The sequence below is a fragment of the Agrilus planipennis genome, unplaced genomic scaffold (assembly GCF_000699045.2).
Source record: "Agrilus planipennis isolate EAB-ADULT unplaced genomic scaffold, Apla_2.0 scaffold11, whole genome shotgun sequence".
NCBI classification, from domain to species: domain Eukaryota; kingdom Metazoa; phylum Arthropoda; class Insecta; order Coleoptera; family Buprestidae; genus Agrilus; species Agrilus planipennis.
Window position 1 is genome coordinate 1163637 of NW_020440736.1, and position 10118 is coordinate 1173754.

At 34.5% G+C, this 10118-nt stretch overlaps 1 protein-coding gene across 6 annotated transcripts in view; it reads right to left on the reverse strand.

The window, feature by feature from the left end:
* The window catches only part of LOC108733829 (tumor necrosis factor alpha-induced protein 8-like protein), a 47862-nt gene that overhangs the window by 5065 nt on the left and 32679 nt on the right, over positions 1-10118 (reverse strand). For 4 of the 6 annotated variants that reach the window (XM_025979838.1, XM_025979836.1, XM_025979837.1 and 1 more), the window contains exon 3: positions 8391-8566. In XM_025979838.1, the coding sequence (XP_025835623.1) occupies positions 8391-8409 (19 nt within the window). In that variant the 5' untranslated portion in view covers positions 8410-8566. Of the gene's footprint in view, positions 1-2533; positions 2698-8390; positions 8567-10118 lie in introns of those variants that run through there. The other 2 variants (XM_025979839.1, XM_025979834.1) reach the window with 2 other exon arrangements.

A 10118-nucleotide genomic window follows, 5' to 3' on the forward strand; every position in this document is an offset into this window, starting at 1 on the left:
GTAAAATTGTTTATTAAAATAATAAAACACGTTAAAAAAGTAAAAATTTTTTTGATGATGGAGTCGACGAAGTTTTCTTCTAAAGTTAAATCAAATAAAAAGTTAATATGTTCAGTGAAAAGCTGCAATAGCACTTCAGACATAGATCTTCACTCTTCACCTACATTAACTACTTTCCAATAAAAACCAACCGTCTTATATACGTAAAAAAATAATGCTACCTAGTTTTAGGGAATTGCGAAGATTAGCTCAGAATGGAAAAAAGAAGAAGTGCCTGTCCAACCAGTCTTAGGACTGGCGACTTTATGATGATGATGATGATGATGCTATCTAAATGACGTTAACCAGCTTGTTGGCATTCTTCAAAACACAGTAACACGTTGCGTTTGGAATGGCGTTAACGTTCCAAAAAATGTTACGCTTTAACTGTTCTAAGGTAGTCGGATTATCTGCATAGTCCCTCAATTTTTAGTAAAATATAAAACTTCTGGTGTTTTATTCTCACCAACTACTAATGCTGGTGGACGAGCAGTCAGTCTCTCCGAACTACATCAGAGGTAGGGCAGAAGGCCTTTTTCAATCTCCTTTTGGGAATAATAGGAATGGGTGGGTGGTGATTGGAGCGATAAAGATGAAACAAACGAAATTAATGCAGAAGAGAGTGAATACCTGTGAAATATTACTCCTTTAGCATTTCCTAAGTGATCCAAGGAATCCACAGAAAAACTTGAAGCAGGCCCTAATAATAAGCAATGATGTAAACCTCTAGGTCATGTAGTTCGGCGTATTTTATGTATCCCCTCAAACCCTCCCCCGGACTCCGTGGAGGCAACTGATTGCCTCCTCCTCACAAGACTAGTTTCCTATCTCTTTTATAAGAGGTCTACAGAAACTGGCGCTACAATAATTCTTGGCTCTCATCGTCACTGCGACTTCTCTTTCGTTTTCAAATAAGTATAGGTCAACTATTCCCCTTATTGATATTGAAATCCACCCAACAAGCTTAGGGCTATGAAAAGAACGTCAATGCTTTTTCTAGGGATTTTTCTTAGACCAAAACAGACAAATCTATTTCTTAATATTGTCTTTCAGGTGGAAGTTGACCCCATCGCTGAAGACTATGTTTACAAAAGTGAGCCGAAAGTTGACGTCACTGAGTTTCAGTTCTTGAGTAAGCTGGATTTTATAAGCATTTCTTAGATGCAAGTAACTAACACAAAATACTTCAAAAAGTTTTTCTTTTTATGTTTAAAGCTTATTGGTTTCTTTTCCGAGTATTGCCGAGGATTTCGTCTAACGGATTCATTTGCTCGCATAGTATATTGCGACGTCCTCGCTGATTTTGGGCGACCTTCATTAATTATTTATTATTCTCACTGCTGACCCGGTTGCTAACAACATTTTGATCCACTTACCAATAAAATTTACACTTGGTGCCTTACTTATGTCTCGTAAACTTCGACTAGCTAAACACGCGCCTCCACTCTTTCCTATCCTGAGCTAATTTTCGCATTTCCTAGAGAATTCCACATCCCTAACTATTTTTGAACAGTAATCTGTGTCTATCTCTACTCCTCTTAACTCCTGTTTCTACTTTAAGCATGTCTCTAACTAGCCCTTCATGTCTAAGAAGGTGTCCTATAAATCTATCTCGCCTATTTCTTATTTATTGACTACGACAGAGTCCTCTGGTCTGTTATTCTTTCTAATAGGTACCTCTTCATTTCTAACCTCTAGGCTAAGGTCACAAAAAATTCCATAAATTAGCGCAATTAACGACACCCTGTGTGTTTCTAGAATATAGACAAAGCAAATTGTCAACATAGTTAAAGCTCACCCTGTATAGTGTCTCCGAATACATCACAAAAAAAATGATCAAAGCATTTGTAGTCTATTTGATTCTACCTTTTGTATAGATTTAACCTAGTTTCCAAAATAAAACCTTACAGCAGACCCACTATGTACACATCACGCTCAAGACCAAATGAATAATAAATATTAAATGGAAAGCCGATAATAACTGAAATGGGAATTGGGATAAACCAATAGAAACCATTCATTTGGTTATTTTTAACAACCAAAAAATGTTTCGATATTCATTTCGTCTCTGGTGAATACTACAATTTCAAAATGCAGGATTAGGATAACTTGAATTTTTACCACAAAAAAAAAGTATATTTTCAATTGGTACTGAGGCCATTTTTCACTTCATTAACTAAAAGTTATCAACGTACTAGCTTCAGAAAAAAGTTACCCAATTAAATATCTAAAATGGCCTAAATCTACAGCTCCCCTTGCAAACTATTTATGAACACCCGGTATATCCAGTAACTTCTTACAAAACAAACACCAAAACTAACCGAACTGGTGTAAAAAACAAACACGATATCACAAAGTAGTGATGAGATCTAAGATAGCAATTGAGACACGATACTGGTTGTTTAATGATGATCAAGTTACACTGTCAATATTATGCGCGTGAAGCCTGTAAAAACGTTAATAAAAGGGCAGTAAAAAGGAAGTAAATACATACAGAGACAATGACTGCATTCAGTAGCGATACACTGGTAAATCAACCAGCTTTCCAATTCCACCACTGTAATGGACATGCTTCTCTGATAAGACGAAGAAACAAAAATGATGAGGTCACTATGCCCACCTACACGCCTCCCTCTACATCCTGGAACAAATATAAGAAAATTATAAAATTGTATAATATACAACATTTAACATGAACATGTGTGTATAAAGACAGATAAAGCACAAGTGTTCTTTAGCAGAGAGTGTAGAGGAGCAGTCATACCTGAAAAGATTTTTTTTTTCTGGGATGTTAACATGCAGGGTTTTTAAAAAGATTAAAATAATTATGGAGTTTCAGGTTGGCTTGATTCATATTTGTACACTAAGAAATTGACTGTTAACACAGGTGGCCCTGTTTGAACCATTTGATGTCACCTCTGGAGTTCCGCAGGGATAGCGTCTTGGTCCCCTCTTATTTGGTTTATTTATAAACGATATTTCGATATCTGTTAAATGTCCTGAATTTCTAATTTATGTAAATGACATCAACCTTATTTACGATTCTTATGATGATCCCTTGGAACTTCAGGAAGACCTAAACTGTGTTACAATGTGGTGTGAGATGAATCAGTCAAATCTATGTAAATGTTAACAAGTTCGCAATGCTGACATTTTCTAACGCTAAAATACCAGAATTTTTGATGTTCACATATTAATTACATGTGCAGATAAGATTTGATTGTATTAAAAACATTTTTTAAAATTGTCCAATAACGCATCCGAGGAGAAATCCTCTGGTAGCAAGTCATTTGACTGGATTTCTAATTAGAAATTCGAAAAAGATTGTTAAGAGTAGGTATATCTGGAGCACGGTTTTGAAATGTGGTGTTGCAGGCCGATGATGAGGATACCGTGGATAGAGAAGGTATTAGAAAGAGTTGTAGAGCAGTGGGCACTAAAGATGTTAATGAGGAATCTCATCTCATCTCAGACATAAAGGGCTAGTTGGAGACATATTAGAAGCAGAAACAGCAGATAAGAGGAGTAGAGGTAGATCTAGATTAGCTTACTGTTCACAAGTGGTTAAGAATGTGGAATGTTCTGGTTTCAAGGAAATTGAAAGATTTTCTCACTAGAGGAAACAGTGGAGGTGCGTGTCCAACCAATCTTAAGACTGACGACTTTATAATGATGATAATGATCATTTTATTTCCTTCATCAACAAGACATTATTGTATTTTACAATATTTGAAAACAAGTCTCTAATAGCGTTATACAGTTTATAGTTTTTTGTATGATTTTACTTCGTTGATCAATAACAAACATTAAGGCAAAACTTTTCGAAACGTTTTCTTGCGAAATCCCAACTGCCAACGCATTTTTATGATGCATACAGCAGTAAGCCTCACTACAATATCGGAAGTGATGTATCCGCAAAATAAATTGCTCAACAGAAACCACTAATGCAGAAATGCCGTGTGTGATTGTACACACAGTCACGCATGACTCATTCTATGTATCGTAAAATATAGCGTACAAGTTGCAATTAGCTAAAGTAACATTTCATTAGAATGAATTCTGAATCGCCACCTGCTTAAAATTCCATTTCCAGAACAGTGTACGGTGTACATTTTAACGTAACAGAGAGCTCACGCAAAATCCATGAGGATTAAAACCCACCAATGGCTGTTAATCTTTCCTTTTATGTTTTATTCGTCCTGGTTTTCCAGTCCATTTATTCCCCTTATCTAACGCTTCACCTTTTTTTTATGTTTAATTGAATGAACATTTTTAAATGGCATGTAGCATCAAAGAAGATTGATAAGTGTCTAAATAATTGTCACTGTACGCAAGGTGACGTCCACAACAAATTGTTAAAAAATGGTAAAAGTAGTGATGAGCAAGGTAAGGCCAAGACCAAAACTGTCCCAGTCTTAGTATTGGTTTTGGTGTTAATTATTCGGTCTTGGTCTCGCTCAAATACTTTGTCTTAGTCTTGGTCTTGAATGCTAAGTCTTGGTCCTGCTCATTTAACCTGATACTTGATTTTTTTAAATAATTCTATTATTGTATTAAATATTGAAATTTTCTGTCTTACTTGTGAGCATGTCATGATTTTTAAAGAAAATAGCGTCTATAGTTGTGAAAACTCGAGAACTCACGCTTCCTCCAATTAACCTTTCCTTCAACGCATAAATTGACCTTGGATAGACGTAAATATANTAACAGAGAGCTCACGCAAAATCCATGAGGATTAAAACCCACCAATGGCTGTTCATCATTCCTTTTATGTTTTATTCGTCCTGGTTTTCCAGTCCATTTATTCCCCTTATCTAACGCTTCACTTTTTTTATGTTTAACTGAATGAACATTTTTAAATGGCATGTAGCATCAAAGAAGATTAATAAGTGTCTAAATAATTGTCACTGTACGCAAGGTGTCGTCCACAACAAATTGCTAAAAAATGGTAAAAGTAGTGATGAGCAAGGTAAGGCCAAGACCAAAACTGTTCCAGTCTTAGTATTGGTTTTGGTTTTAATTATTCGGTCTTGGTCTTGCTCAAATACTTTTAGTCTTAGTCTTGGTCTTGAATGCCAAGTCCTGCTCATTTAACCTGATACTTAGGTTTTTTTAAATAATTCTATTAAGTATTTACCGATGCAATACTTGTATTAAATATTGAAATTTTTTGTCTTACTTGTGAGCATGTCATGATTTTTAAACAAAATAGCGTCTATAGTTGTGAAAACTCGAGAACTCACGCTTCCTCCAATTAACCTTTCCTTCAACGCATAAATTGACCTTGAATGAACAAATTGGTACAAGATACTTGAAAGAAGTAAAAAAATATCGAAAGAAAATTAGTTTGTCTTTATATTTGAACCATATGTTGTCCAGGCATAGCCACAAAGAACATAATTTAATCCGAGCACATTCTTGTAGATCCCTTTTTTCAAACAGTAGTAAAGTTTCTTTTTTTCAGGTTTAGTGTTTAAATCTAGTAAAGTAAACTGAAAATTTTAAATACTAAAAATGTTTTGTTCCAAGAAAAGAATATATTAAAGTTGCTTTAAATAGTTTAACTCACAAATCCATCGGAAGTAATAAATTTTCGTTTAATCTTATGTATTTCGCCTTGGTTTTAGTCTTGGTACTGTTTGTTTGGTCTTGGTTTTAGTCTTGGTTTTGTTCGTTCTGTTTTGGTCTTGGTTTTTTAGTATAAAGACAGTTTTCGTCTTTTTGCATTTTCGCAAGATTAAGGTCAAGCCTGCAAGACTAAAATCAATTTTGCTCATTATTAGGCAAACAGAATTATATTCATACTTTTTTTAATTAAATACAGAATGGTAACTGTAGCTTGTTGTTGCTAGGTACTTATTATGGGATTCAAAAAATCTCAATAAGGTCCTTTGGGGTCATATAAGTAGTACAGACTAGTTAAGTAACTCACCCGCGAAATGCAGGCGCCCTCTTTTGGTCATTATTTCAAAAATTGATTTTGGAACGACAATTAGACAATGATGAAGACGTTGTTTGTATCTTTCATTGAAATTATTATTAACACAGGCTTCCAGAAAGTTGATTTATCATAAAAGATCACAGCAAAGACAACAAATTTTAGAAAGTTTCTTGATAGTCAAGTTACCAAAAAAATATTATTTTTGAGAATTGATGAGTCCTATTTTAAGAGAAACTCCTGATTTGATTAGTACAAAAAAGAGAAAATTTTTATGACGTAAGACAAACTTATTATTTGATTATTAAGTTTCGTATACATTTCTTTGTTCCTCAAATGAGATCTTCGTAATAACGGTAGCTGTTCGAGTCGAAAAAAAGTGTAATTTTTTTAAACTTTAAGCAGACAGATTAACAAAAGTATACCTACATATCTCTGTTATTAGAGCTGAATCTTTCTGCTCTAAAATCAACCCTTGATATACAACGAACCATTCGAAAAACAATAAAAGAAATTGATACATAAAAAAAAAAGTATCAAAGTTCAACAGTGGGTAGTCATTTGTATTACTTCCCAGCCTAAACCTAACTGACCATTTTCACCTAAAAATGTCAACTATGTTACGCAAAATATCGGAAAAGAACTGAAGTATCAATTTATTATACTATTTTTTCCAATTTTAACAAAACAATGAGGTTATATAACGCACTGCTTTACACCTTGTCCCTCCATTACATTACACCGTAACATTTTACAAGACCTACCCTCCCCGAACTGCGTTAAATAATAGGTACATCAACCCCCACTTTTCCAACAAGGATATCGTCTGAACTAGTAAATTCCTTCAGATAGAGATTTTAATTAAAATCATTTTAATACATTTAAAATACCGTAAAACGACTAAGAAAGCGAAGGTATAAACCGACGATGAAAGTAAACATTTTATGCTATTTAACTGTGTAATACAATTACATCATTATACCATCACATCTCCTATTTGTATTTGCGGTTTTATTACGAATGTTCGTCTGGTACAGACCACAAGCAAGCAAACAAACAAACAATAAAAAAATCAATCAAATTACAATTTACACACCGCTTTCCGAAATATGGACTTTCTATTTTTTAATACAAACGCAAAACAACGAATGAATCATAGATTGTGTGGATGTTATTAGTCATAAAAGAATTATTAAGCGAATTCCTGAAAGTCGTTAGGTAAANAAAGTAGGGAAAGAGCGAATATAAAGATAGGAGACGAAAAATTAGAAGAAGTGGCTGATTTTTGATATCTAGGAAGTCAGATGAGTCAGGACGGAAGGAGTAGTAGGGATATAAAGCAAAGGATAGCGCAGGGTCGTGTCGCCTTTAATAAAAAGAAGTCACGTCTATGCTCGCGAACGGTTAATTTAGAAATTCGAAAAAGATTGTTAAAGGTGTATGTTTGGAGCGCGGCGTTGTACGGGTGCGAAACATGGACAGTGGGCGCGGCGGAAAATAAAAGGTTAGAAATGTGGTGTTATAGGCGAATGATGAGGATAACGTGGGTAGGAAAGGTTAGAAATGAAAAGGTATTACAAAGAATAGGAGAACAGAAGACTCTATGGAAGTCAATAAAAAACGGCGAGATAAGTTGGTAGGACACCTTCTCAGGCATGAAGGTCTAGTCAGAGACATATTAGAGACAGAAACAGGAGTTAGGAGGAGTAGACCTAGGTTAGATTACTGTTCGCAAATAGTTAAGGATGTGAGTTGTTCTAGTGTTAGGGAAATGCGAAGTTTAGCTCAGGATAGGAAAGAGTGGAGGTACGTGTCCAACCAGTCTTAGGACTGACGACCTTATGATGANTTAAAAACAGTCCTAAAATCCGAAACGTAATGATGGTAATATCAATAGGTGATTTTATACTATCACAAAAGTACTTAATGTCATCCTCTGTTATTAGAAAAATACGAAAAGTTATTAATTAAATAGAGGAAGAATTGTAACTGTGAGTCAGTAATAACTTTATTAAAAAGATAACACTCCCGAAAATTAATATTTATATTGTTGATTATTTGTACACAAAACAGCAGGCATCTTTTCATAGGTATGATTTACATTTCTTATTAATATTTGTTCCAATTTAAACAAAAACTAAAGTAATAAGTAATTTTGGTAGCAAATATCACTAAGAGATGGCAATCTACTATCTGTAATCTGATAAAAATTAAACTTTCTAGGTATCTTAAACAATAATAATTTTTTATTTGTTAAAAAGTTTGTCGTTTCTCAATGGTTAGGACTAATAAGAAATTTTATAGCACGTTTAATAAAATAACAACAAATCAGATAGACGTAAATATAACAGTAGAAAATAGCACCGTAAATTGAAATGTTGTAGAATGTTTGATCTTTAAAATGTTTTCTTACATTGCCGTGTCCTTTGCATGTTGATACAGAGCTAACAAGTCGACAGTTGAAAAAACAGTTTACATGCAGAATACTAAACAAATTGTAATATCGCTGAAGAAGTCGAGCTCTTTACCTGTTTCGAACATCTCTTGACTAGAAAAATAAAATCCAATAACTTAAAACAAAACGGGATCCTGAAAAGCAAAAGGAAAAACGAAATAAAAAAAAACAGGAACAAAACACCAAATAAAAATATAAAAGTTAACAAAACAATTGTTTTTTTTTTTATTTTTCCAATTTATCGCGTAAATTATCAGTTCATACTAGTTTTTCGCTCGCAGAAATTAACATTGTTTCTCCATAAAACATTTTAACTCCCAATTCACCCCTACAAAATATGGCCTTGTTCAGATCGGCCACAATCTTTCCCAAAATCTCTCTGTATTGCGAATTCGGACTGAACAGTTCGTCTAAGAACTGCTCGTTTGTGAAAAACCCAAAGACATCATCGATTCTGGCTAAAGATTTTTCTGATAGGTGCTTCGAAACTATTATTTGCAGGCACTTGTGTGAATCATTGAGGGCGGACAGGATGTAGTTGCGATCGTAACTGAAGTCGACTTCGTAAAACGAGATGATGGCCATCGCTGCCATCCGAAACTTTATACGAAAACGTTCTGCATGTTTGAGCTCCTCTTGAGAAAACAAACCGTTCCGATGAAGGACTCCCAGCTTTATTACCACTTTTATTATGTTCTTTATGAGCTTTTCTGCCTCTTTTTTGTTGTTTGACTAAAAGGACAATAAAACAAAACCTAATTAAATTGTTTAAATTTCGAGTAGGTAGCGCTAGTAGTTACCCAGTATCAGAGCAAGGAATGAGGGAGGGATACAGGAATTAGGTACAGGTACACAAATCTAGACAAATACAATAATTTAATTTTATAGATAGATAGACCTAGATTAGATTCCTGTTAGCAAATAGTTATGGATATGGGTTGTTCTAGCACAATACTGCGATGTGGAAAAGCACACCAAATTCCAATGATGGCGTCCTCTAGGATAAAGCACTCCGGATTTAAACTAGTCCATGAGGCAAGAAGGGAAATTAGAGAATTCGATAGTAAAGGATGTGGAATGTTCTAGTTTTAGGGAATACGAAGATTAGTTCAGGATAGAAAGGAGTGGAGGTGCCTGTCCAATCAGTCTTAGGACTGACGACCGTATGAAGGTGATGATTTAATCTACTTTTTACCCTAACGTATATTTTATTTCCTCGTTATCAGTTTAATCATTACATAGAAAGTTTCACGTCTGGCGCTGTCAATTTTTGACAAACGCGAAACATTTTTTCGCCCTTATTACCTACCTGCCAGAGAAACAGTAGTGATTATCAATGTTGTTTTATTTATTACTTTAAGTATACTTCGTTTAGTTTCTCTAGCTATGTGACTTTCAGTTTAACCGGCGCAAAGTAGAAAAGAACAGCACTAGGCCAGAAAGGGAAGGAGACAACTCTCGGCCAAACTCTTAACCGGTAAGGAGCGTATAATCCGTACAGTACTGCACGGAAAAAATGACCATTTTATCCACTACAATGGCAATGCTCAAATGTGCTGTTATTGGTACCATTTACTACTGAAAATATCAACGAGATGTTTATTTATATTTGAAGACATATTAAAGGCTTTAACGCTTGTTTTCGACTCGCACTACTATTCATGATTGAACAAAACTTTTGGCAGG